The sequence below is a fragment of the Heloderma suspectum genome, chromosome 6 (assembly GCF_057233095.1).
Source record: "Heloderma suspectum isolate Gila_16-S chromosome 6, 16-S_ref, whole genome shotgun sequence".
NCBI lineage: Eukaryota > Metazoa > Chordata > Lepidosauria > Squamata > Helodermatidae > Heloderma > Heloderma suspectum.
The window spans coordinates 93,675,355-93,703,351 of NC_139463.1; the positions used below are offsets into that span (position 1 = coordinate 93,675,355).

The 27,997-nt window shown below is 44.1% G+C and overlaps 1 protein-coding gene across 1 annotated transcript; it reads right to left on the reverse strand.

Moving 5' to 3' along the window:
- Positions 1–1,045: 1,045 nt before the first annotated feature.
- On the reverse strand, positions 1,046–18,478 carry LOC146341869 (vomeronasal type-2 receptor 26-like). Its single transcript, XM_084808432.1, has 4 exons — positions 18,281–18,478; positions 5,664–5,757; positions 3,137–3,263; positions 1,046–3,063 (listed from the first exon to the last, which is right to left on the reverse strand). Exons 2-4 carry the CDS (start codon positions 5,739–5,741, stop codon positions 2,162–2,164), a joined length of 1,107 nt encoding a protein of 368 aa, XP_084664558.1. The 5' UTR covers positions 5,742–5,757; positions 18,281–18,478; the 3' UTR covers positions 1,046–2,161.
- Positions 18,479–27,997: the final 9,519 nt, after the last annotated feature.

Below are 27,997 nucleotides of genomic sequence, written 5' to 3' on the forward strand. Positions count from 1 at the left end.
TCTGACATTCCAGGTTCCTAAACAATATTGTTCTTTACAGCATCGGATTTCCTTTTCACCACCAGACACATCCACAGCTGAGTGTCCTTTCGGCTTTGGCCCAGCCGCTTCACTCTTTCTGGCGCTACTTGGAAATACCCTCTGCTCTTCCCCAGTAGCATATTGGACACCTTCCAACCTGAGGGGCTCATCTTCCGGCGTCATCTCTTTTAGCCTTGTGATACGTTCCATGGGGTTTTCTTGGCAAGAATACTGGAGTGGGTTGCCATTTCCTTCTCCAGTGGACCACATTTTGTCAGAACTCTCTGCCATGACCTGTCCGTCTTGGGTGGCCCTGCATGGCATAGCTTATGGCTTCACTGAGTTATGCAAGCCCCTTCGCCACAACAAGGCAGTGATCCATGAAGGGGTGGTGAATTGTGCCCTGCCCCAATTCTTCTGTCCACAACTAGGGTGGAGAATTTCAAGAGGCCATTTGTACAGAGCTCTAATTACTTACCCCTGCCCCATGTAAATCAGAAGTAGAAAACTAACACAGATGTGAATGCCCTGGCTGTGGGCTGCTAAGGTTTGGAGGTGCTGAGATAATGATAAGCCAGAACTTTCAGAACTTTCAGAACAATCAGAACTTTCCCAGCACAGCCACCTGTAACTCAGCATAAACATAGCCTCACTTCTCAGGCACTTCCTAGGCCCTGATAAGATACTAGCCTTTGTTAGCATGGAATGCACTGAGGCTGCACTATCGACCTTTGACTCATCTCACATGCTCAGAGGCCCACTGGCAAGGAAACTGCACCAATAATGAACCTAAGCAAAACATTATGGATCTCTAGGCCCCTGTAAAACTACCGGTGACTTGTTTGCAGGCCTGGGGCCAATAAAAGATGTTATACCAATAGCTTCTGCCATGGAACTGGACATTATTTGATGTTCAATCCATTTGGCATATGCATTCATTTAATATATTATATTCCATTTTAATGGACCACTATAGACTATGTAAACTACTTATTTCCATACACAGGGAGATAAAGTTTATTTTCTAAAATCTATTCTTATTTTATTTTTTTAAAAATGAGATAAACACTACCAACAACATAATCAGAATCTTCAGTTTCCAACATTACAGTATTCTGAGGAAAAGAAAAAAGGGAGGCTAGCAAAAGAAGGAAGAGAGAAAAAAAAGGATTATATTAAACTTCAATAAGAACAAACCAAATATGCAAATATAAATCCAATTGCAGATTATACCTATACAGCATTCTTCCAAACATTGCAAGTATTATTAAATCTTCAATCCGGTACACCACAAACGGTAAATCTTATCTTTCAATATCATAACCTCAGTCTTATAGCAAAGGAATGGGAGCAAACAATCCATTTCCATTGGCCATATATTACTATTTAGTTAATGCGTATAAATAACCATTAAAGGTTTAGCCAACAAGTAATGATAAAGTTGATTTTGATAGGACATGGAAGGTAGTTTGGAACCAATGTACGCTCATGACAATATTGGTTTACTCAGATTCTAATGCTACAGATTGACCTTGGATTCTCAAACACACACTCTCCCCCCCACCCCTCCATCTCTGACTCTCTTTGTCTCTCTCGACTCAAGAGAAACCCTGCTAAAAATAAGATGAAAGGTCTATCAGTTCCAGTATCTTGTTTCCCACTTTGGCCTACCAGGGAAGCACAGAAGCAGCACATATATACAACAGCTCTCCAATGGTGTGACTTCTAACCAAATGGTATCCATGGGCACATTGCTTGCACATTTGAAGGTCCCATGTAGCCATCATGACTAATAACCATGGATAGTCTTATCCTCCATTAATTTAACTTACCATTTTTTGAAGGCAACTAAGCCATGGGGGCAAGACAGGGGGTGACCGCAAATACTGTGGTAGGGAGTTTCATAGATCAATTATATGTGGTATCATTATTGAAAGACTTGGTAACACTTACAAATCCAATACCCCCACTCCATAACATTGAAAGTCCTGCACTTGTGAACTGAGGGCCAAAACCAACTTTACTTTTAAATCTTTATCAAGCAACTATGACATTTTTTCCTCTACAGCAGAGGAGTGGAATGGGCTAAAGTATTTTGTGGACTGTTGACTGTAGGAATGTGCATCAACTTTTATTTTCTTCAAGTCTTTCTTCTTATTAGCTGTTCCTTGTTGTTCAGTTCTGGCCTCAACAGAATAATGTAGCATTTGGGGAAAAAGATGCAACTCAGCAACCCAGCACTGGAGGCTAAGATAGAAAAGATCTCCACAGCTACCATGTACTTTCCTTGAGTGCTCAGGTAGGTTGGAACAAAAGATAACCAAACAGTGCAAAAAACCAACATGCTGAAAGTGATAAACTTGGCTTCATTGAAACTATCTGGTAACTTCCTGGCAAAAAAAGCTACTGCCAAACTCACAATTGCCAGGAAGCTCATGTAGCCCAGGACACAATAAAATAGAATTACAGAACCTGTATTACATTCCAGTACTATTTCTTCAGTCACTGAATGCATGTCAGCCTCTGGGAATGGGGGAGAGGTTGCTAACCACACAGTACAAATGCCTGCTTGAATAAGGGAGCAAAAAAGAACAATGGAGTTGGCCAGACTTTTCCCCACCCAGTTCCTCATTCTGGATCCCGGTTTGGTGGCCATGAAAGCCAGAACCACAGTGATAGTTTTGGCCAACACACAAGACACAGCCAATGAGAAGACAGTGCCAAAAACAGTTTGTTGGAGGAGACATGTCACCATCTGAGGTTGGCCAATGAACAGCAAAGTGCAAAGGAAGCAAAGCAAGAGGGAGATGAGGAGAATGTAAGTGAGATTTTGGTTATTGGCTATGACAATGGGAGTGTTGTGTTGCTTCATAAATGTTCCTAGCACCAAACATGTTAACAAAGAAAAGAAAATGGCAAAAAGAGCTAAACTGATGCCCAAAGGTTCTTCATAAGACAAGAAGCTGATATTCTTGAAAATACAGAAGTCCTTGTTTTTATTTGGGTAGTATCCATCTCTGCATGTGTAACAGTCACTCATGTCTGAAAAAGAAAAAATTGGACAGTCCATTCACTGTGCCTGGATTCAACATATTACACACAATGTTCTTCTTACCCTTTTGGTATGAAATCTTCCCTTCTGGACACTGAAAGCAATCAAAGCAACAAAATGGCTCCCCTTCCTTCACTTTCTTGCTTGAACCGGGATGGCAGCTCTCAGTACATACAGAGACAGGCTGTGTCTAATCCAGAGAGGAAAGAGATGATAATTTCTAAGGTTTAGTCTTAAAATATGCCACTTTTCCACAGTACATGGTACTCAAGGCAGCTGACAATAAACATTAATTTACCAAAGTAAATAACATTTGGAATACAACAATTCATTACAAACATACAAAAAAAATCAAATATGACAATGGGCAGTATCCAACAATGTTGCTGTGGTTACTCTGTTGGCGTACCACTAGCATAAGCCACCTCCAGTGGTACACCAATATCATTTTCTGGGGAAACACATCATCCCAGCTTAGACTTTGTGTACCGCTACAGGTCACTTACGTTAGCAATACATCAGTAGGGTAAGTGGATTGGCAGTGCTGGATATGTCCAGTATCAACAATTCAATAAACAAAGAGTAAATTCAGTATTACAGCGATATAATCTAGACTTAATACATAAAAAGAAAAATACAAAATCAAAATTACCAGGCTGAATGAATGAATGAATGAATGAATGAATAAAATGAATTCATGGTACTAGTTCTAGGGTTACTGAACTCTGAGGAGTCAATTTAGGCTGGGTTTAATACAGTTCAAAGTAAATATGACTGGATCTGTCAAATTCAATTCATCTCAGTTTCTCATTTTTCAAACCTTTTCATTCTGTCCCATTTCTGCATCCGCTTGCGATTTTTTCCCCTAAATGTCATACTTACTTTTGTGCATTTTACTCCTAATATATGCATTTTTGTACACAATTTTCCTAATGTATGCATTTGATGCCAGCAATTTTTGTGCACATTTCCCCCTGTTCTATACATTTTTGGTGTGTATTTTTTGCCTTGCAACCTGTATTGCAAAACCTGGGGAAGTACAGATATCACTGTATAAGTGTGTTCCAGTTGTGCACAGCCTCAGGAAGGGCAAATATGATCAGTCTTGCTACACTCAGTGGATTGGATCCTGACTTAGCCGTCCTTAGAGTAGACCCACTGAAATCAATGGGAGATAAGTTACTCATGGAAGTCTGGATCCAACCCAGTGTTACTGGAGCAATTCTGGAGCCAATATTGCATGGCTTCTTGCTGGATTACCATGCTAATGCTGGATGTCTTGTGGTTGTGTACATGGGGCCAATTGTGTGAGTGCTTCCTGCTCAATTGCCATCTTACTTGGAAAATAGAACAACCTATGGGTAGGGAGGACAAACATGACACACCCACCATGTTTCAGCATGAATGGCTGGCTGGAGGGATGCTGGGAGCGGTAGGACTTTTTGTGTGTGGTCTAAATGTGCATAGGATTACACCCTTAGTCTTTCAAAGTTTGATAGAGCCATGTCAGATAAATTGATATAAAAATGACTCCTGTACCATTTCAGTAAATAATTAGCTCATACAGAGCAGTACAGGCTGTGTTCCTCATTTCCATTATGATGGTGATGAAGCGATGGTGGTGGTGATGGTGACAGTAGAAGAAGGAAAGCAAAACTGGGCATTTTTCATCATTATCCCTATATTTATAATTCCAATAATGTAGAACATTGTCAACTTTCTATGCATTTAATCTGCTTATTATTTAATTAAATTCCATGTGCAAAATGCAATCTCCAAGAGAATTACACAGAGAGATACAGAAATGAATAATTAATGTAATACAAAAATCGTGCTTATTTATATAATACAAATATAAATAAGCACGATAAATAGTGTTTCTTCTCTGATCCCTTTTCTGACCCCTAGAAATAAAAGGTCTCTTTGCAGAAATTTCTCCAGTTTGTCTTCACTAGTTTAGGATGGTGGCTGCCTCCCCAATCCCTGCTGTCCCACTACATCCTGGGATTATTCTAGGTGTGGAACAGTATGGCAGGTGAAAAGTGGGAGCCAGGCTGTCAACACAGTTGCTGCTGCTGCCAGTAGCAGTTTTACTTTGGGTTTTTAACTGGGTGTTTTAAATATGGCCTGTTCAGTCTTCACCTGATTGTCTTGTTTGTAGAGTTGCATATCACCTGTATAAAGGTGATTTTAGAAATATTTTGATAATTAAGGGTGCAATCCTATGGGGATAGTTGGCCAAACTCAGAGGCAGCCCACTATCCAGTGCAGGGTGGGTGGAGCATGGAGGGTGGCCAGATGGCATATGGGAAGCATCATAACAACACTTCCGTGGTCTCCTCCCCTCCCCTTCCCTCCCCACCCCTGGGAACACCCCCCTTTTTCCCACTTTGCGCTGTGCTTATGAGTGCGGAGATGGAGATGAACCATGTTACCTACAAGGCAGCAGGGGAGAGGGAAGGGAGTGAGGTTTCTGGGAACTGAAAAGTCCTATGGCTGTCTAGACGCAGCCATAGGATTACTCCCTCCAGCAATCATTTGCTCATAGAAAGATCTATGTCTTTCTCAGTTGCTGACACTTGGATCCTACCTGGTTAAACCAGCTGTGCCATGTTATGACATCCTCATTGATGGTGAATGCTTGGTCTGGAGCAGCCTCAGTATCCATCCTCCCAACTTTCACTCTATGAAAAGATGTATTTGGGGAAATGATCCAGTTGATAATATCATATCCAGCTATTAACTCCCCATTCTGGTTGAAGGAAATCTTGTCCCCAGCCGTGTCGTTAAATGAGACACCTCTCAGAAAGTGATGGAGCTGAATTGAAGAGCAAAGGACACCGGTCCGAAACCACTCAAACACAGCTTTATCTTGAGCATAACAAGAGGGGACTACACAGTATTGCTAGTCCACCTTTTGGAGTTTTGGACAAGCTATGAAGATAATAGTAAAACCAGGAAAACGTTGAAGAAAGTAATGAATTGACTAAGACCAAATCATTCATTTGAAGATTACTGACCTGATATGTGAAGACTGGCAAAACCTTAAAGTGGAGTATGTATGATAAGTAGGAATGGGCAACCCCCATGACATCCAGTCTGGGTGTGGGGTCCACTGTGGGCAAATCTGGGCAACTTGGAACTTATAGGATTTCCCCAGAGCCCTTGTACATCCACTGGATTTTGTGGGGTGTCTTTCCAGCTTAAAAACAGGCAAGAAACGCGAATGGTGGCTGCCATTAGCCTATCATGGGAAAATTACAGCTGCAATTTGCATATTTATGCTATTTGCATCCATCAACCCCTTACTTCTACATAAATTATGGCTGTAAAGTTCTTACTTCTATGTAAATTGTGGCCATGATGTGTGTTCCGCAGGTCAGATTCATGGGAATCTGGCCTCACTGGAGTCTGTAGTTAGGGGTGTATGGATTCCCCACCATCCGTTCCAGTGGGGAATCCACCCGGGGGGGAGGTGATCCATTCCTCCCTCCACCCCAGAATCCTCAGGAGTGGCTCTGCTCCACGAGGATTCCACAGAGCCACATGGCTTGAGGGCTGCTTACCTCCTGGACCCGTCCTGTTCACCTCTCCACCAATCGCCATTTTAAAAAAACACCACGATGATCAGCAGGATGTGCCCATAGACTTATATGCAAAATAGAGCCATGAATCTTGCGTATAAGTCTATGTGTCCTTTTTTTTTAAAAAAAAGGCGATCAGTGCGGAGGGGAACAGCACCGGTTGAGCAAGCAGCCAAGTGCCGTTCTGCATGGAATCCTCCTGGAGCGGAGGTAAGTGGGGCCAATCCACTGTGGATTCCAGAGGCCGGATTCCAAAGAATCCAGTCTCATTTGAATCAGCGGCAGATTCCTCTAACATCCCTACCTGCAGTGGATTTCTCCAGCATCACTAATGTTAAGTATATGGGAGGAAGTAAATCGCCACCATTCAGGTCTCATGCAGTTTAGGGAGTAATCTTATGCATGTTTAGAAAGAAAATAAGTCATAGGAAATTGGGAATTGATTGAATAGGGATGTTGGAGCATTCTGCCATGGACTTCTAAAGAATCCACCCCCTGGAATCCGTGGTGGAATAGCCTTGCCCCCAGCCACCCCCACAATAATCCCCTGAAATGGACCTACCTGGCTGCAGATGCGGCAGCGGCTCCGGCGGCGGCTCCAGGTCGTCTTCCGGGCTGCTGCGACTGCAAATGGAGGCCGTCGTGGTGGCTGCCATTTGCGTCCCTGCTGTAGCCATGATAGGCTACATAAATATGTACGTAACCTATCACGGCCTAGTGTAGGGACGCAAATGGCGTCCCCTACGCAGGATGCCATTTGCGTCTGCAGCAGCCCGGCAGCAGATGGGCCCCCTGCTGTGGATCGGCCAGGCCGGCAGCTCCACGGACTGGCTGCGGAGTGGAGCTGGCCAAGCAGGATTCTGGGGGGAGGACCGGATCACCTCCCCTCCATCAAGGATTCCGGGGGGAGGACCGGATTACCTCCCCCCCCCATGGAACCCAGCAGAGACAGGTAAGTGGGGTTTTGTACACCCCTAGAACTGAAGGTTTTTTGAACATGCACAGTATTGTGCACTTAGTTAATTTGATCTGAATTTACAACTACTACAACAAATCACACCTATGCAACACAGAAGCAAATGGGCAAAATGCAGCTATAACTTCTATGACCCATTCTAGGATCTTCTTGCTATTAGAAGAAAAAAAAAAAGATTTCATCTATAAACCCAAACCCACTAAACTGGAAATTAATATATGAAGAATATGTAAAAGTTTGCCATGTGTGGTGAATATCAAACTCCCATCAGCCATAGCCAGCATGACCAATGATCAGGGATGATGGGTCAAGTAGTCCAGCACCATGTGGATATCCAGTGTTGCCACACCTGCTATGGGATAGGTTTATTGATGCACGGCACAGAAATTAGGGTCAATAATTAAATGTACAATATACATTCTATCTGATGCATGAGTCAATATGAAAATGCCTTAACTCTTCTGTTAAACTGAAGGGGTCTCGATCTCATAAAAGACAGATGTGTTTTAGCCACAGGCTGATTTAAATGTACCATATTCTGTATTCTGGTGGGGAAGGAAGGAAGATAAAAATGTCATCAACAAACAGGTTGAAGAAAGAGCTTGTAGCAGGAGTCTATCATGATACATAAGATTTTGCTTTGCATTTTGAGCCCATTACCTGCCACAAATGCTTCAGCCTCTCACAATTTACTTTTCCATTATACATGAGTGTAGATGAGGACATGGCATGTAACGCATGGGCCACAGCATAGACAGCATTGTAGATGCTGTAGCTGTGGCCGGTCATGCTCATTTCAAACAAAGGACCAGGGACCAGGGAGGCTCTCCAGCTTCTCCTCACCAGAACAAATCTCTCCATCCAATTTGCCTGTAACTTCATTTGGGAAGACACAATTGAAAGCCTGTTTCCATAAGTCTCTGATGAAACCATCTCCTCTCGGACTGGATGGCTTTCTGCTCTGAACAAAGCGGTGAAATTTTGGTAGGTCATTTGAGTGAATTGTTAACGACAGAGCACCATGGATTATCTCAATATCCCAGGTCCTCTGATAGAGCATTATACTGAGCTCCATCTGGGCTGTCATTATCCACACTTTACCTTTCGGTTTATGTGTCACATCTTCTTGTTCTGAAATATATGACAACCATATCAAGAAAGAAATGGAATAGGATGCTCCATAGGCCACCAATACGTTGGCTTTGCTGCCCATGATTATATCAAATAATTTTGCCCCCTGTTGTAGCATCTCTTTAAATTCAGAGACATAACTGAATTTGGGGCTTCTTTCTATGAAGGCAAAACAGATGCCCTTCTTGGAAAATGCTGGAAGTGCGGTCTGCACAAATCTTTCTCCATTTTCATCATCCATTGCAAGGACCCCAATCCATGTCCAACTGAAATGCAGAAGCAAAGAGAGAATTCCCATGTACTGAAGGGCTTCCTGAGGAACCATTTGGAAGAAGGAAAGACCTGGGGCTTTATCATTCATCACTGGAGAAGGACCATAAATGAGCTAAACATAGATTGTGGAGGGGACAAATATTAGTAAAAACAGCAGTTCCAAGTGCTGTAATATTTACAACAGCCCTGTGATTTTACCCCCTGCCATGACAGATAGATGCCATTGCTGACAGAATAATAGTGGCAGAAGGCCACCTAGTGTTTTCTGCAACAGGTGAAGGCCTTTGTATTTCTCCTGGCATTTTAGTTTTTCAGTTTCTCTTGTTTTTAAATAGGTGACTGTATTTTAAAACTTTGCACTGGTGATAGGTTTTCTTTGGGCTTTTATTTTTCATTTTCATTATATTCTGTAGTTGTAAGGTTTTAAACTTTTATATTATATTTTATCATGTTGTTTTTGTGGTTTTAATTGTTGTGATCCACCCAGAGATCTTTGGCTATTGAAATGCAATAAATAAGTAAAGAAATAAATAATAGTATTGACAACTGAGGGGAGAACTGGACTGGGGTCCCTGTGCAATAAAGTTCCCACTCTTTAACTCCTACATTACCCTAGATTTCAGTGGATCCAGACTATGTTAGTGGACCTTAGATCACACTGAAATCAAAGTGAAGAGCTTGTTGTGACTTGGCTTAGGAGCCAATGTTTTCAATAGTAACAAAACACAGTCGACTTAGTCAGTATCCAACTCTATATCTTTATGCATGTGCTCATGCACATGGGTGTAGTACTGTACAAGTGGGAGTGAAAAAATGATCCCCAATGATCAACTGGACTCTAATGCACAACCAAAAAGGAGTGCATGTATTACCTGTGGTATTTTATAGATGTCCAAGATAGTTGCTACTTGAAGGGAGGTTTGAGAGTCCAGTCCCCCAATAACTGCTATCAGGCGATTCTGATTGTCACATTTGTAGTTAGGGACAAATCCCTCCAATGCAGATATGAGTTGTATTATTGCATGATAGGTCCACTTAGCATTGAAGTAGCTGTCATAGATGTGGAAGCCCAAGGTAAGATTGGGTAGGATCCAAGGGTTTTCATTGATCTCCTTTACTGCAAATGCCAAGGCCAGGATGTGCTGGTAATTCTTTGTCACTATACTAAAATGAGAGTTGCATTCTGCATTAGAAAAGTATTCCACACTTTTTAAAATCCTGACCACAGAGTTCCACATCATCTTCATTATTCTTATTTATTGAAAATATTCAGATGGCTACTTTTCATGAGACAGTCCTTAGCCTGCAAGAAAGAGTGGATATAAATGGGTTGGATAGACCTCGGATTTGACTAATGGAGGAGCTGATACATTCATCTGGGGAACATTCTTGCTTGCTTATAACAAATAGCAGTAGGACATTTGAGAGAAGTTAAACAAATGCTGGGAAGAGAAAGGGTATGAAAAGGGGTATGTTTATGGAGAGAGAGAGAGAGAGAGAGAGAGGATTTCGATGTGGTGGAAAATTGAGTAATTAATTGTTCCTGGAAGTGCTAATATGCGTTAATTAGGTATTAATATTAATTTTACCTCCAAAGTGAAAAGAACAATGATTTAATTACTACCAAATATGAATAAGAATAGATCCCCCTGTGGATATTGTATTTTTAAAATGAAAAAAAAAAAGAACGCTGAATTGAGAAGCACATTAGAAGACCCAAACAGGGTAAATAAGATGAGGCAGAATATCCATGGAGGAACATCATGTGACATGGAAATTGGTGGAGTAAAAGAACAACAAAAACAGAAGTAAAAATAAAATGAAAAATGAAGTAAAATAACTTTTACTCTGCAGTCCTATGCATGTGACACTAATTGTGTAATGTGTAACCAAGGTTTGCCTTTTTTCTTACTGTAGTGTTCGACCATGTTGTCCTGATTCAGTTTGGGACCACTGCACTCTGGAAGAGATGAATTAAACCTTCAACCCCCACTATTTTTCCATTGATTGCCTTGTTTCTATTTTTAACTCACCCCAAGGGGGGGGGATTGGGGGAAAAAACAGGGGGGTGTTTAATCCTCCCATCCTGGACAGTAATGGGACTGCTCTGAAGTAGAGCTGCACATCCTGAAGTAAGAAAGAAAACAAGCTAAGCTATGTGCTATTCGGTTGGTGTACAGTGTACTTTGGTTCTGAGCAGGCATATAGAAAGTTGTGCTGTCAAATATTTAAATAAATCAAAAATTGTCTTTTTCTATCCATTGAGTAAAAAAGGAATTACTTTCTTCAGTAACAATGAAAAGTCTTGTGGCACCTAACACATTCATTATGGCATCAGATTTTATGGACTATAGTCTACCTAATCAGATGCAAGATCTTTTCTTCAGCTCCCTCTTAATCTGTCAACTTTTACTACAGTACAAATTACCCAGGCTGTAGGTCTAAGAATGACCTCCCTGGAGAAAAATAATGGAATAAAAGCAAAGATGAACTCCTTACACAAGATCCTCAAACACTGGTGGCACAGGTTCTTCATGGAAACTTGCAGGATTGAAGGCAACCATAATTTGAGATACAATGCCACCAATGATGAGGTCTCCCGAATGATAATACTTGTGAAGTGGAGGCTGTGGATCATGGACACTGCAATTAACTATGTAAGCCCCATATCCCATGTATGGAAGGAGTACCAGCGGTAAAACATGCATGCCCATCATTCCAAATACCAGCGCAAATCATTCCTCTAAAATCAGATTCCCCTATTTTCATCTTCAGTACTTGCTCTCTCTCTCTCTATTTAACATATTTAATAGCCTGCACAGTTCTTTATACTGCACAATTCTTTATATTCCATTAGTGATTTTGATGAGCGACAAAATAAATTGCACACTTCTTGATAATTAAAGGGAAGAAAACCACTAGTTTACACTTAGGAATTCCCTGCTGAATAGCGGAAGATCCCTTGTTTTTCATAACAGAATAGATGGTTCTCCTGCCACTTAGTTAGATTGTAAAGGACAATTGGTCATGGAATGCCTCATCTCAAGAACAGGACACTAGTGTTGCATCCAGGTTCTGATCTCCACTGCTCATGGAATGTGCTTCTTCCAAGTTTTCAGGGAAGCCTTTCCCTCTACCCCTTCCCCCATGTACTACACCATTCAGCAGGGAATTGTGGCCCTGTCTGTAGCATCTGCAGGGGGCCTGGATGAGCTATTATGGGAAGGATGGTGCCAGGACGTTTGGTTCCACCAGCCCAGGTGCACTCACCTAAATCTGGATCCAATCACAGAAAATAAGATCATAGATTGGATTGACCAGGGATGTCTATGCTAGCATAACTGACCTCTAGCTATAAAATGTTCATGTATGATGACAGGACTGGGAAACTGTGAGGAGACTGAGGCCCAAGGATGACTTAGAGTAGACCTATTGAAATCAATAGGACTTAAGCTATTTAAGTCCCATTCATTTTAATGGATATCGTTTTAGGGAAGTAACTAAGTTGACAGAATTGAGTTGACCATAATTGACCATAAGTGACCTCAAGCACAACACCAATAGGATCAGCTGGAGTGACTTCTTTGAGGGGAATCCCATTGTACTAGCTAGAGGTCATTGATGCTAGCACAGCCATCCCTGGCCAATTAATGTGGAAGTATGAGGGTGTGCTCGTGTTTTCAAACTGGAAGGAGGTATTGAGTGGGATGCTCCAGAGCTCAGTTCTGGGCTCTCTACTTTTCAACATTTGTATTTAAGATTTGGAGAATGAGGAGTGGGAAATGTTCATGGAATTTCCAGATACAAAATTGTGTGGGATAGCTAATACCTTAGAAGATGGCAAGAACATTCAGAATGATCTCAATAGGTTAGAAGGTTCAGAAGAGCAGAGGAGAATGCAATTTAACATAGACAAGTACACAGCTGTAAGAGACCTAGCTTGGGAATCTTATGCACGGAAAGGAACTTGAAGTTCTGGTAGGTCACAACCTGAATATAAGTCAGCAGTGTGATGTGGCTGCAAAACAGGAAAATGCAATTTCCGGTTGCATCAACAGAAGCATAATTCCAAAACCACATAAAGTAATAGTTCCAATCTATGCTATGCTTCAGAGACCTCATCTTGAATACTCAATGCAGTTCTGGCCACCACACTTTAAGAAGGATTCAAATTGTAATTGTAATGAGTTCAGAAAGAAATGGGATCAGGGGAATTATAGCTGCCATAGTTGTGGCTATAGATCAGGCCGGGGGGGGGGGGGACACAAAGCTTTCCACCATATAAAATGGTTATCAGAGGTGTGGGTTATTCTAACCTTCATAAAATTGGAAGGGTTTCTCCAATCTTTCTGAAATTGACAAGACCCAGATATAAGTGCTGGTTTTAGATACTCTGAAAATTTCAGACTTATTGGTGAATCTTTAAGGTAGAAAGAGCAATTTAAATTAAAAAAAAATACCCTCACTCAGTCAAAAATGACTTTGGGAAACTGATTGGCAACTCTCTTTGCCCACTATTTCTGGGGGGGGGGGAAAGCTGCTCACTTAAAGCATTGATGGCTTCCTATTGTTCTTGTATTGTAGTTGGTGGAGTGCTGTTTCTTTTTTTAAAAAAATTAATTAAAAAAACTTTTAAGTTGTATTAAGTTTGTGGGACTGTCATAATGACGTGGAGCCAGAGATGATAACTCTTCCTCATGCCACTGATTAGAATATTGTAAGGTAGGAGGAAAAGCAATATTTACTAGAGAAAGAGAGACAGAAGGAAGAGATGCATACATTGGGGTCCTGGTTAAGAAGAAGGGATGAGACAGACTTAGAGAGGAAAAGGAAAGCTGAAAGCCAATATCCCAGTACACACCAAGAAGCCACCATGGGTGAACTTTCCTGCAGGGTGTCTTGTCAGGGCAGCAGCTGCCATTTTGAATATTCAGGGTGTAGAAGGGGAGTGCCATAGCTTCTTGTTACATGCAAACCCAGAGGGGGTGGGTTGTTGGGCTGGTCAACAATTACCTAGAATCCATGGACTGTTTTAGTGTTGTGGGTGGTTTGTCAACCACCCAGCAACCCATTTTTGCCAGGTTCACAGTACAGGATGAAGGGGCAGGATTGCAGCTTGAGATTGATAGGCATATGGTCAAGGAACACCTAATTACTTTGAGTTCAAATCAACAGGGTCAGATGAACTGCATCCTAGAGTAATAAAGGAACTGGCAGAGGAACTCTCAGAACCACTGTTCATTATCTTTGTCATGCACTCTGGGATGATTGAGAAGAGATCCTGGCCTTCCTCTCTGTGACAACCTTTCAAGGACTTGAAGAGCACTATCATATCTCCCCTCAGTCTTCTCTTCTCCATGCTAAACATGCCCAGTTCTTTCAGTCTCTCCTCATAGGGCTTTGTTTCCACTAGTCCCCTGATCATCTTTGTTGCCTTCCTCTGAACCCTCTCCAGTTTGTTTGCATCCTTCTTAAAGTGTGGTGCCCAGAACAGGACACAGTATTCCAGATGAGGCCTAACCATTGCTGAGTAGAGGGGAACTAGAACTTCTCAGGATTTGGAAGCTATGCTTCTATTAATGCAGCCCAAAACAGCATTGGCCTCTTTTTGCCGCCACATCACATTGTTGGCTCATCTTCAGCTTGTGATCAACAACAATGCCAAGATCCTTCTCGCTTGTAGTGTTGTTGAGCCACGTATCCCCCATTCTGTAACTGTGCCTTTGGTTTCTTTTTCCTAGGTGCAGAACTTGGCATTTATCCCTATTAAATGTCATTCTGTTGTTTTCTGCCCAGCACTCCAGTCTATCAAGATCACTTTGAATTTTGTTTCTGTCTTCCAAAGTATTAGCTATCCTGCCCAATTCTGTGTCATCTGCAAATTTGATCAGCATGCCCTGCACCTCCTCCTCCAAGTCATTAATACAAATGTTGAAGAGCACTGGGCCCAGGACTGAGCCCTGCGGTACCCCACTCATTACCACTCCCCAGTTTGAGAAGGCCCCGTTGATAAACACTCTTTGATTCCGATTCTGTAGCCAACTGTGGATCCACTGGATCGTTGTTTCATCTAGCACACTTTGAGCTAGTTTGCTCATCAGGAAATCACGGGGTGCTCTGTTGAAAGCTTTGCTGAAGTCAAGGTATATTATGTCTACAGCATTCCCATGGTCCACAAGGGAGGTGACTTGATCAAAAAATGAGATCAGAGTTGTCTGGCAGGATTTGTTCTTGACAAATCCATGTTGGCTTCGAGTAATCCCTGCATTGTTTTCAAGGTGCTTACAGATGGATTGCTTTATCATCTGCTCCAGAATTTTCCCAGGGATTGATGTCAGACGGACTGGTCTATAGTTCCCAGGTTCCTCCTTTTTACCCTTTTTGAAGATAGGGACAACATTGGCCCTCCTCCAGTCATCTGGCACTTCCTCTGTCCTCCATGATTTCCCAAAGAGAATAGACAGTGGTTCTGAGAGTTCTTCTGCCAGTTCCTTTATTACTGTAGGATGCAGTTCATCTGGCCCTGGAGATTTGAACTCATTCAAAGTAGTTAGGTGTTCCTTGACCATATGCCTATCGATCTCAAGCTGCAATCCTGCCCCTTCAGCCTGTACTTTGCCTTTGCCAGGGGGGTCATAGACCCTCTTTTGGGAGAAGACTGAGCCAAAGTAGGAATTGAGCACCTCTGCCTTTTCTTTGCCATCTGTTATCATTTTGCCATCCTTATCTAATAGCTGAACAACCATTTCTTTCCTCTGCCTTTTACTATGCACGTAGCTGAAGAAAGCCTTTTTGTTGTTTTTAGCCTCCCTCGCTAACCTCAGCTCGTTCTCAGCTTTAGCCTTCCTGACGCCATCCCTGCAATTCTGTGCTACCTGTCTGTGTACTCTTCCTCTGTAGCTTGGCCTTCCTTCCACTTCCTATATGTGTCCTTTTTATTTTCAGGTCATCTCTAAGCTTTTTGTGAAGCCAGATTGGCTTCTTCTGTTGTCTTCCACCTTTTCTTCTTGTTGGAATTGTTTGTAATTGTGCCTTGAGAATTTCCTTTCTTAAAAGCTCCCACCCATCTTGGACGCCTTTTCTCATTAGAGTCGCTTGCCATGGGACCTTACTGAACATTGTTCTGAGTTTATTAAAATCAGCTTTCCTAAAATCCAGGGTACACGTTTGACTACACTTGGCTTTTGCTTCCCTTAGGACCAAGAACTCAAGTACAACATGGTCGCTTTCCCCCAGAGTTCCTGTAACTGCTACTTTATCCACTAAGTCATATCTGTTGGTTAGGATCAAGTCTAGGATAGCCGATCCTCTAGTTCCTTCCTCTACTTCCTCCCATATGTGCCTGCCCGGACCTTAAGATCAGCAGCAGCAGCCCTTCTCCGTGAGCCCCTGCCAAAGGAAGTGAGGCAGGTGGCTACTAGGAGGAGGGCTTTTTCTGCTGGGGCACCCCGGCTCTGGAATGAGCTCCCTAGTGAGGTTCGCCTGGCGCCTACATTGTACTCCTTTTGGCGCCAGGTGAAGACCTTTTTATTTTCCCAGGCATTTTAGCTTTCTAAATTTTTATCTTTGCTGTTTTAAATCTGTATTTTAAACTCCTGTACTGCTGCTAGGTTTTATTGTGGTTGTATTGTTATATTGTGGTTTTAATGTTCTATATATTTTAAATTGTTTTATTGTGTGTTGTTTGGTTTTAGTTTTTGTGAACCGCCCAGAGAGCTTCGGCTATTGGGCGGTATAGAAATGAAATAAATAAAATAAAATAAAAAATAAAATAAAATACTTTCTGTAGGAGGAAATTATCTGCCACACAAGTCAGGAATTCCGCGGAGGGGCCATGCTTTGCAGAATTTGTCTCCCAACAAATATCAGGAAAATTGAAGTCTCCCATTACTACTATATCATGCTTCCTTAAAACATTGGCAGTTTGCTTTTCAAGTTTCATCCTCGTCTTCTCCTTGATTGGGTGGCCGGTAGAAGACTCCGACCACTAGGTTCCTTTTCTTCTTTGCTCCATTTATTTTGATCCAGATGTTCTCGATGGGGCTACCAAGCTCATCCTCCTGTATCTCTGTGCAGAGATATGTATTTTTCACATACAATGCAACCCCACCTCCCTTTCTGTTCCTCCTGTTCTTTTTGAACAGGTTATATCCTTCAATTGCTGTATTCCAGTCATGAGAGTCATCCCACCAAGTCTCAGTTTTACCTACCAAGTCATAATTTCCCTCTTGTATTAAGAGTTCAAGTTTGTTCTGTCTGTTTCCCATACTCTGGGCATTAGTATATAGACATTGAAGACCATGTGCTTCATAGTCTGGCTTTCTTCCTACATGTGTCTGAAAACTATTATTGGGCGCTATTAGAGCTGTTCTCTCTGTTGCAGTGCATGAGCCTACGTCCATTGTTACCCCAAACTTTACATCTCCCTTCCCCGTAGGATTCAGTTTAAAACCCTCCTGATGAAGTTCTTCATGCTGTGGCCAAACACATTCTTCCTGTCCTTTGTGAGGTGCAACCTGTCCCTTGCCAACAGCCCATCTTCCAGGAAGTATAGCCCGTGGTCCCAGAATCCAAATTTATCTTGTCAGCACCACCTTCATAGCCAGTCATTCACCTGGAGTATTTTTCTTTCCCTTTCTAGCCCTCTTCTAACTACTGGAAGGGTGAATGAGAGAACTATCTGGGCCCCAAAGTTCTTGAGTTTCCTTCCCAAAGCTTCAAAGTCTGACGTGATTTCTTTGTAGCTCCACTTGGCAGTATCATTTGTTCCCACATGGATGAGAAGAAAGGGATACCTGTTAGTGGGCTTTATGAGTGCAGGCAACTCTTCAGTCATGTCTCTAATCCATCCTCCTGGAAGACAACATACCTGGTGAGTCCACGGGTCTTTGCAACATACTTGGGTCTTGATCCTACACAGCAAGGAGCCTCCCACTACTACCATTCTTTTCTTGTTGTTGTAGGCCTGGGTTTCATTGCCTCTGTTTCATCTTCAGCCTCTTGCTCACTCTCATGTAGGTTCCCCTGTGATTCTTCCTTTGCAGGCTGTCCTCCAGTCTCATCCTAAAGAACCTGAAATCGGTTCCACAGCTCCACTGCTTCCACTGGTGCAGAGTGGTGTCTAGTTCTTCTTCTCCTGTCACCCTTTTCCAAGGAGTATCCTCTAATCCATTTTTCTTCACCTCAGCATTTCCCACTTCTGCCTCATCTTGCTGTTGGTAGGGATGTACGAAAGTCACTTACCTGGTCCCGCAGCTTGCCTCGCGGTGGGGGGAAGGTGCTTCGGTTCTCCCCGCGAAGTTCAGGCCGGGGGGGAGGTGCCCCGCCCCACCTCGCCCGGCCGAAATTCAGGCCGGAGGGGAGGCACCCCACCTCACCCGGCCGAAATTCAGGCCGGGGAGAAGCGTCCCGTCTCCCCGGCCGCGAAATAAAAAAGTGAATGTTAAAAACACACACACACACACGTGATAGGCTACGTAACGATTAACGTAGCCTATCACGGCTAGATTTCCAAAGTCAGCCGTGATAGGCTACGTAAATCGTTACGTAGCCTATCACGTGTGTGTGTGTTTTTAACCTTCACTTTGTAATGGCGGTGGCGGCAGCCGGTCGGAAGACCGGCTGCCGCCCCCGCCCCCGCCAAAATGCCACTGAAACACCACCGGGACCTGCCGCCGAGAAGGACATTCGAGGGAGGTAAGTCCCATCCCAGGGGGGTGGCAGGGGGGTGGCAGGGAATTTCACTGCCAATTTTGGGGGGCCAAATGCGTCGGCATTCGGCCTCCCCGAGATTCATGGAGAAATTCTCCACCATCCCTAGCTGTTGGTCTTCAAGCTGGTCTTCACTTTGCTGCTGTAGTTCCCCCATTCTGTCCAAGAACTCTTCATGTTCTCTTATTCCCCGGAGGGTCGACAGTCACCGCTCCAGTCCACTTACTTTTTCTTCCAGCAGCGTGATCAACTTGCACTTGTTGCAGGTGTAGGCCATGTTGTTCTTAGGCAAGAAAACAAACATTGCACAAACCTTGCAGGTCACCACCACTGGAGAGTCTTGTCCTTCCATTGCCTCTTTTCCCTTTTTGTGTCTAGCTTTCTGATTGTTCTAGACTAGCCTGTGCCTGCTCCTCTACTCAGTATAGGTTAAAAGCAGAGTCCCACTGGTGTGGAAGTGTGTGTCACAAGACAAATAAATGGGGAAAAAAAGTTTGTTAAAAAAGAGAAAAAATGTTAGGGGCCTCCCCCTTGACCTCCCCCTTAACCTCCCCTGGCGAACCCCTGTTTGCTCCCCCTGTCTGCTCACTCTCGTTGCTTGCTCTCTGGTTGATTGATTGCTTTTTTGGTCCCTGGACCAGCTGGAGCAGCTTGCTCTGCTCTGCTCAGCTGGGAGGAGGGAAACAGACTGAAGCTTCCTGCCCACTCAGCTGCTGGGAGTACTCAGGCAACACACCCCCAATTCAGTTGGAGCTCTCAGAAGCACCTGTTGAGCTCACAGCCACTCAGAAGGATAAAGGGCAGCCCCCTGGGCTTCCTGCAGCCCACTTACCTCTTAGCCTCTGTCTCCTTTGCCTCTTTTGTCTCTTCTACCTCTGCAACTCCCCTGGCCAACTCCTGTTTGCTCCCCCTGTTCATTCGCTTTGGTCGCTCGCTCTCTGGGAGCTTGCTTGCTTCTGTAGTCCCTGGACCAGCTGGAGCAGCTTGCTCTGCTCTGCTCTGCTCTGCTCAGCTGGGAGGCGGGAAGTTATTTAACAAATTTCAATCCTTTTAATAGGTATTGGGGCTGTTCACACAACATGCTAATCCACACTCATTGTCTTGAACAAGCCACCTTGATAAACCATGGTTTGTTTTTGATTTGCTCAGGGTGGTTAACAAGCCACACCACATGGTTCACTAATCACCCTGGCTGCGTTCAGACAACACAATAAGCCACCCTGAGGAAAATGTGCTGCGTTCAGACAACATGCTAACCCACGGTTCAACAAACAGCCCATGGTTCAAAATAACCCACACCCAATCCCTGACTGTGGGTTAGTGTCTTGTGTGAACAGCCCCATAGGTTAAGGATGACTAGTCTAGATCCAAGCTATAAACCTAGTTTGCATGCCACAATGACCCACAGTGCTTTGCAAGCCTTGTTTGTTTCGGAGTGGCTTGTTGTGATGTCTGAACCTGGCATGGTGGCTTATGCACAGGCTGTTAACTATGCACAAACCCTGAGAACCCATGGCTTACTGTTGGGTTGTTCAGAGTGGTTTGTTTTCAGGGTGGCTTGTACTCATGTGCAAACCTAGCACAATGGCTTGTGCATGGCTTCTTTGAAAGGGCTACAAAGATGACTGGCAAGAGCAGTGAAAAATCTGACCACTTCTTCACACTACCCTCCACTCATTCTCCTCAAGCTCAACACTTCATTTGACAGTGAGACCCACATTTTCCCCTTGTGAGCTGAGCTAGCACAACTATGTGTGTATGTGTGAGTGACTTACCAGCTGGGTAAGCAGGCATGGCCCCAATTTGGGTCCATGGTGATTTGGGAGGGAGGACTGAATCTTTCTCCTCACCTGTTTTCCTGCTGAAATTCCTCCCCACCACCACCACCATTGTGAAGTAGCTAAAAAAAATACTATTTTATTTAACCCCCCTTCTGTGGGCAGGTGTGGTTTTTTTCATGAAAACAGGAGGGGGAAATCCCCCACCCACTTGCCATGATTCCAAATTGGGGCCAAATATGCTTACTCAAAGGTAAGTACATGATGCATTCATGCATAGCTGTGCTAGGAAGAGGAGCATTGCTTTCCCCCAGCTGTGAGGATCATCTGAGGAAGCTGAAAAAGGAGAGAGTTAAATACAATACATAAAACCCTCAGCCGCCATGTCCTAAAAGGTAAGATAAGCTGCCCTCTCCACTCCAAAGATATGGCATATATATATCAACACAGTTGCTTTGCAAGGCAAGAAAGTGGATGGGGGAGAATCTCATCACAGCAGGAATACAGATGAATCATGCTACAAATGCCCCCTGGGATATGTCGTGGGATATGCCGTGGGAGTGGTTGGGGGACAAAGGAGTACACAAACTGTGGCAAGCTTGCGAGTGCCTGATTGTCTGTCAGCAGTAGCATGGTTTAGCGAGTAATGCAACAACCCACCACGACTTGTTTCCGGCATGGCATTTCACAATGTGTGAACCAGGCCATGGTGTTAACAGCAGGAATGGGTCATGTGGCCATGATGATTGTGATGCCGGTCAGGCATCACCGGCCAATAGCTGTGAAGGGGTGAGCGTGTGTTCATGTTTCGGGACATTAACTGGATGTCACAGCTGGACAGTCAAAGAGGATAAGAGTTCAGGATTCCCACCACTGGGATCACAGGCCTACCTGTTGCCTTTACAGGCCTGTTTCTATATGGGCCCATGGCTACACATGCACTGCGCAGATCTGGCACTTCTTCTTTTCTCAGCCCCCAGCCATTGATGGGAGCCTATTGACATGATAGATGGGGAAGACATTTCTCCCCAGGCACCTCACAGCCCCCTGCCAAGTACGATGCTACTGCCCTGTTAGGGGCTGCTGCACAGAAAAGAGAAATGTTGCCAAGGTGGCTTTGCTCATCACTGCAGCTGTCATGGGAAGAGCTGCACGTGCTGGGATTCCACTTTTGTGCCTGCCTCATGGGGCAGGAATGGGTGTGGAAGCAACAACTATGCACATACAAGAGTGGGTGAACTATGGTCATGAGGTTTATTGGATACAGCTCATAGACTTGTGTGTTGCACAGGGCGAGGATCAAGACTCCAGACAGCCTCACCACAGACTACTCTGACAACCCAGCCTGTATGCTGGGAGAATGTCGATGGGGGTGGCAGGTAGCTCAGGCCTGCCATGGCACAAAATGATACTATGGACTATGATGGCAACATCGATCCCCCTCTATTTATGCTCGAGGCCTGAACCAATGGGAAAAGTTTCCCCGTCAGATCCAGAGTGATGCGCCACCCTGAGGATGTGACAGGCACAGACTGGGCAAGTGCATGGCTGTGGCACCCCCAATTCAAATGCTGGTGGCTGAGAGTGTGAGACAGAGACTATGGGCTTCTTCACATGGAGCTTTTATCCTGCTATTGAGATTGCTCGCTCACAGAAGTTTGCAGGCCCTTCTGAGGACACCGTGAAACTCCAGGGCGTCTCCTGCACAAAATGACCTTTATTCCATTTTTAAATAGATTGGAGATAATGAGCTATCAAATTACCCTGCTCGTGTTCCATGTGAGATCCCTCCATGAAAAAGGAAACACCACAAGAAGAAGAGTGAGATCAATGAAACATACGGAAGACTCGGTGTTCATCACACGGAGCTTATATGCTGCGATTGAGATTGCTCCTTCATGGATGTTTGCGGCTCTTTACGTGACACCGTGACCCTGCCGTGACCCTCCTGCACTAAATGCCCTTTGTTCCATTCTTAAATAGATCACAGATAATGAGCTATCGAATTACCCCATTGTGTTCTGCTTCAGTTTCCTCCTTGAAAAGACTTAAAGTGTCAAGAAGAGAAGCGAGATCAATGAGAGATTATGGAAGCCTCAGATACAGGGAGAAGGGGGGTGGGAGGAAGTGCATGTAAAGGGAGTCAGTGGTGATCTGGTATTTAAAACAGAAGCAGAGAGCCCTGTTTTAAATGCAGGATTTTAGGCTGGTGTAGAGATGCTCTATGGGGACAGACTCATTGGCCCTCAAACCTGGGTAGCCTAAAGGGGAAAGGTGATGCACAACAGGAGGGTGTGAGTGGGATGCCTGCGATCCTGCACGTACCTACGCAGGAACAATTCTGCTGTTGATAGTTTCTTGTGGTTTGTTGTTGTCACAAGATATCTGAAAATGCATTTTACAAATTAGCCTTTCAAGCAATTGTACTGTGCTTGATCCCCCCCTCCATAAATTCTAAGAAAAATGGGTTCAATGAACAGAGTTCCATTGCTATTAGTGCTGTGCTGAAAATTTCTTCCACATTTTTTTCAACCCGTCTCTTTTTCAATTTTATCGTAAAAAATTTTTTGGAGAAATTTCATGGGTGGGGTTCAGGTTTCTTCTGCTTACCTTTCTTCTGAGAAGAACATTTTGGAGAAATTCCCATGGATTGAGCTCGGGGTTCTTCTGGTTACCTTACTCATGAGGTGACAGAGGAGTGGACACAAGTATCCTGCCTTTCTTTGTACTATCAACTCTCCAGCACCCTGTAGTCTTTGTGGGTTCCCACTCTTCAGTGTACACTCAGGGGAAGATATAGAGCTTTTTCAGCTTTTTCCTCCTTTAGGGATTTTACAGATTAGGAAGTGCAGACAGCCTCAGAGGCTGCACATCAGTGGATATATGTGGAACACAAAGGGAAAGAAAAATACACCCAGAACCCTCAGCCACTTCACAGTGATTCCGTAAACTCAAACACACCACCAGAAGATGTTTCAAATGTATTATAAAATCCCCTGAGAAGGAGGCAGAAAAATGGAAGTCTCTTTCATGGAGGAATACCATGTTCAGGAAATGAAACCGGAGGACAGATTTTGGCACTGCACTAGCTCTCCCTCTTCCCTGGAGCTGGACACAATACTGCCCTGCTCACCCCTTGCACAGGGCTTTCAGGGACGCAGCAGTGTTATACATTTCTGCATTAGAGACAAGATGCAATGAGAATCACCCACCAGGAATGTAATGTTTGAATGACCCCCCCTAGAGAGGGGCTTGAACCCTGATATATGACAACTAGAGTGGAGCCAACATTTCTCAAGATACTTTTTTTTCAGAATAGTTTTGAGACTTTTCTCCCCCCCCCACGAAATGAAAGGCCACTTTGCAGTATGTTCCCCAAATGTCCTACTTTGGGGGTGCTTGCCACCTTCCCACCCATACCCCTCACCACTGCTCCTGACAAATGAGAAGCAGGAAAAGTAAAGCAGAGTTTAGAACAAGAGCCTCAGCCATGGAAGGCGACACTATGTGAGGATCAATCCATTTGGACCATGTATTCATTTTAAATAATATATTATTCCATATTCATGGAAAACTACAGTGGGTTCTTCTGCTACTGGAGAATTTCATGGGGAGGTCATGGCACTCCTGTTCTGTGGGCTGGAAAAATACAACTTTTTTTGTGTTTGGGGAAAACACAAGATATGCTGGGGGAAATGGCGGGACACATCCTAGAAGATACCGGCATCATCTGAAGAGTCCTCAAACTTCCGAGAGAGAGCCATCTCAATCACAGCATGAATGCTGTGTGTGATGAACCCCATTGTGTGACGTTCAAGATATTTGGAACATGCATTTCATATTTTAAAGAATGTATTCCATATTCATGGGCAACGACAGTCTCTTTATTCCCATACACATGGACACAACATTCATTGCAATAGGGCATGGAAGGTAGTTTGGAACTTGCACACAGTCACCACTGTTGATCAGAACCAGGACATGAAATATGGCTACAAACCAGGCCTCCTATGTATAAAGCAAGAATGGGCTTTATGTAACACTATTTTCACTCTTAGTATGGCTTTCCCAGATCGTAATGCTAAACATCCACCTTGGATACTCTCTCTCTCTCTCTCTCTCTCTCTCACACACACACACACACACACACACACACTTCAATGATGAAAAAAAGTTTAAGACCAGAGTTAAGGCAATTTAATGTTGGTTCAAGATTCAAAAGGCCAGGACACTGGATGATAAGGCTTAACTGACATGACCGATGTTGTACAATGTTACAAAATGTACTTCCTCACAATTTTCCCTCCATGCACTGACACTTTTCCTTGGCCCAAAGCTGGATGGAGAGGATGGAGTGCCTGGGACCAGCACAGGTATCTCACGTTGTCCTGGTCCTGTATTGCTTCATGAAGCAGCCGAGCCTTTTTGCCTACTAAAGGAATCTTCCTGTGGGCTGACCCTTGCCAGTGTGTTGTTTACATCAGTAGAGGGCAGGATGGGTAAAACTATGGGAAGGAGCCATCTTCTAGCAGTAAGGATAGATGCTTCATAAGGTAATACAGGGCCAGGACAAGGTGGGACATCTTTTCTGGCCAAGGAAATGAGTGGGTGGCTGGAGGATAAGTTGAAGCTAAGCATGATTTGAGACATTTTGTGTATTTCTTGAGGCCATGTAGGTTTCACAGGAAATGGAGACGCACCCCCTCCACCATCCCCCAGAGCATCCTCCCTTTTATCCGTTTCAAAATCAAGATGGTGCAGTGGAAGTGCTCCTCTTTTCTTGATGCTGCTGCTAGCCATGCTGATTTAAAGGTGTGTAAAAGGGGAGGGTGCTTTGGGCAGGATGGTGGTCCTCTGTCCTGGATTTTGATCCAAGGTGGAGCAGGCTCAGGGTGTGTGCGTGTGTGTGTGTGTGAAAAGCCCTTCTCTCCTGTGAGGTGGGCTTTCAAAAATGCCAGGAGTTGCTGAGCCAGGCTTAGATAAAATGCCATGTCATCCTCTATCAAAGACCACTGAAGAAAGAATGGTTTCATGAAATTTTAAATATAATCAGATATATAAAACTGACAGTATATATCAAAGACATAACAGTGATGATAGGTGTACCGCTCAGTGCTGAAAACCAGTCATAACTTGGGCATCTTTGAGTAATTGTAAATGTGTGAATTTAATCTGAATTTGCAATATAGCTTTGCAGGGTTTCCCCCCTCCTTATTAACACTGTGAAGCTATGCAACTTGATGCATTTCAAAAAGGAACAAGATTAAAAGGTGGGGGAGGCCTTCTAGTCCTTCTAAGGTCTACCATTCTGAGTCACTCTAGAAGGAGAAAGGGACACATCTATCATGGGAGGAAATGCATCACCCTAGCATCAGAAGGCCACACCGCAACACCTTCACTCATTTCCAGTGAGCCCATGTGATGAATATGGGAATGCATGCCATACTAGTCCCCTAATGCAACGGTCTGGGGAGGGAGAGCAGAATTGTTCCTGGTTGTTAGGATAAAGGATGGCATGCGAGACATATCCCTTCATTCCTGGGACCTACAATTCCATGAAAACAGAAGAGAGGTTCAGACTCCCATTGTATCCTGCAGTCTGCTCCTTGGATGAGGAAGGCATAGTTTGCAGGACTGCCTCTGCCAACTCTAAGGTGTTAAGACACAGATGAGACATAGAGCTGATCCAAACATACCCTTAATTTTTTTTGACACATTCCTTTTGTTTTGCAGAGTTTCTTAAACTCTCGACATGTTTTCTTCATTCACTTCTGCAGCATTTAACTTTCTGAAGTTCAGTTTTTCCAGCTTTTGTGCAGTTTTCTGCCCAATCGAAAAGGTTGAAATGCCTCCCACGAAGGTTTACCTAGTGGGAGGAGGAGCTTTATGCTAAAATTCACTTTTATTATGATTTTGAACCCCTGCCTTTGGATTTGGCCCCAGCTGGCTTTTGCCTTTGACCCTGCTCACCACTGGAGTGGGACCCTGAGAGCTTTTCTGAAACAGAATTTGGCCATTGGGGTGAAAGAGGTTCTGAGGTATAGGGAGCTTAATTGCAACATGAAAGGTATGTGGCTCAAACCTCTCTCTAATTCACTTCAAGCCTAGAAGACTAATTCAATTTATCCAGAAGTAGGGATGTCAGAGAATTTCACCACGAATCTCGGGGAGGCCGAATGCCAGCGCATTCGGCCCCCCGAAATCGGTGGCGAAATGGTCTGCTACCCCCCCGCCCCCCCAGGATGGGACTTACCTTGGGCAAATCTCCCTTGCGGCGGCAGTGGTGGTGCGGCGGCGGTGGCGGCTGGTCTTCCAACCGGCTGCCGCCGCCACCATTTCCAAGTTCAAAAAAAAAGTGATAGGCTACGTAAAGATTTACATAGCTTATCACTGCTAGATTTTTAAAAAATACCGTGATAGGCTACATAAATGTTTACATAGCCTATCACGTCTGAGTTATAAAAAAAACACGCGCTTACGCAAATGGCGGCACCCATGGCAATCTACGCTATTTGCGTTCCCCTTATTTTCGCCGTAGTCTACGTAAATATTTACGTAGACTAGACGTGCCAAAATAAGGAACGCAAATGGCGGCGCCCATGGGCGCTGCCATTTGCGTACGTGCATTTTTGTTTTTGTTTTTAACTCAGCCATGATAGGCTACATAAACATTTACGAAGCCTATCACGGCTGACTGCAGGGACGCAAACGGCGGCGGCTATGGCCGATGCCATTTGCAGACCCGGCCGGCCAGTATTCGCGGCGGGAGGGATGGGGCACCTCCCCCCTGGCCAGAATCTTGGGGGGGGAGACATGGGGTGCCTCCCCCCCACCGTAAATCAAATTTCGTAAAAGGTAAGTGACTTTCGTACATCCCTATCCAGGAGAGAATTTGGAGGTGGGGAAGTGCCTTCTCTTATTTCTTTTCTCTGGGTGGACTGGAAGCCATCTCCTCATAATTCTGTCCTCCAGTCCAGACAGATGTCTCAGCCTGGAACTGCAGCCAAAATCCTAAATGAGCCCCAGAGAGTATTTGTAGGATGTACAAGGGGATATTTGTCAGGAGGAGGGAAAATTTTTAGCATGAGAGGTTACGTTCTCTCTACCGTGTGTGTGTGTGTCTGTGTGTGTATATACACATTCTTTTTAGAGGGGAGGAGAGCTTTCTATATTTTGGGGGGTGGGGTGGTAGAAGGTAAGGGATCTGTTGTAATCTGAGAGATCCTAGTACTGAAAGCTTTGCAGGATCCTCTGTCTCTTGATGAAGTGGAAGGGCACTCTGCTCATGCTCACAAACACTCTCTTCCCAAGGCAATTTTTAAAGAAAAGACTCAGTTAATGTGCATGAGAGAGAGAGAGGGAGAGAGAGAGAGAAGGGACAGATGGACAGACAGACAGACAGACAGACAGAATCACAATTCTTACCAGCAGTGAACTGGGGAAAGAGGGAGGAAGAGAACTGGCCAGGATT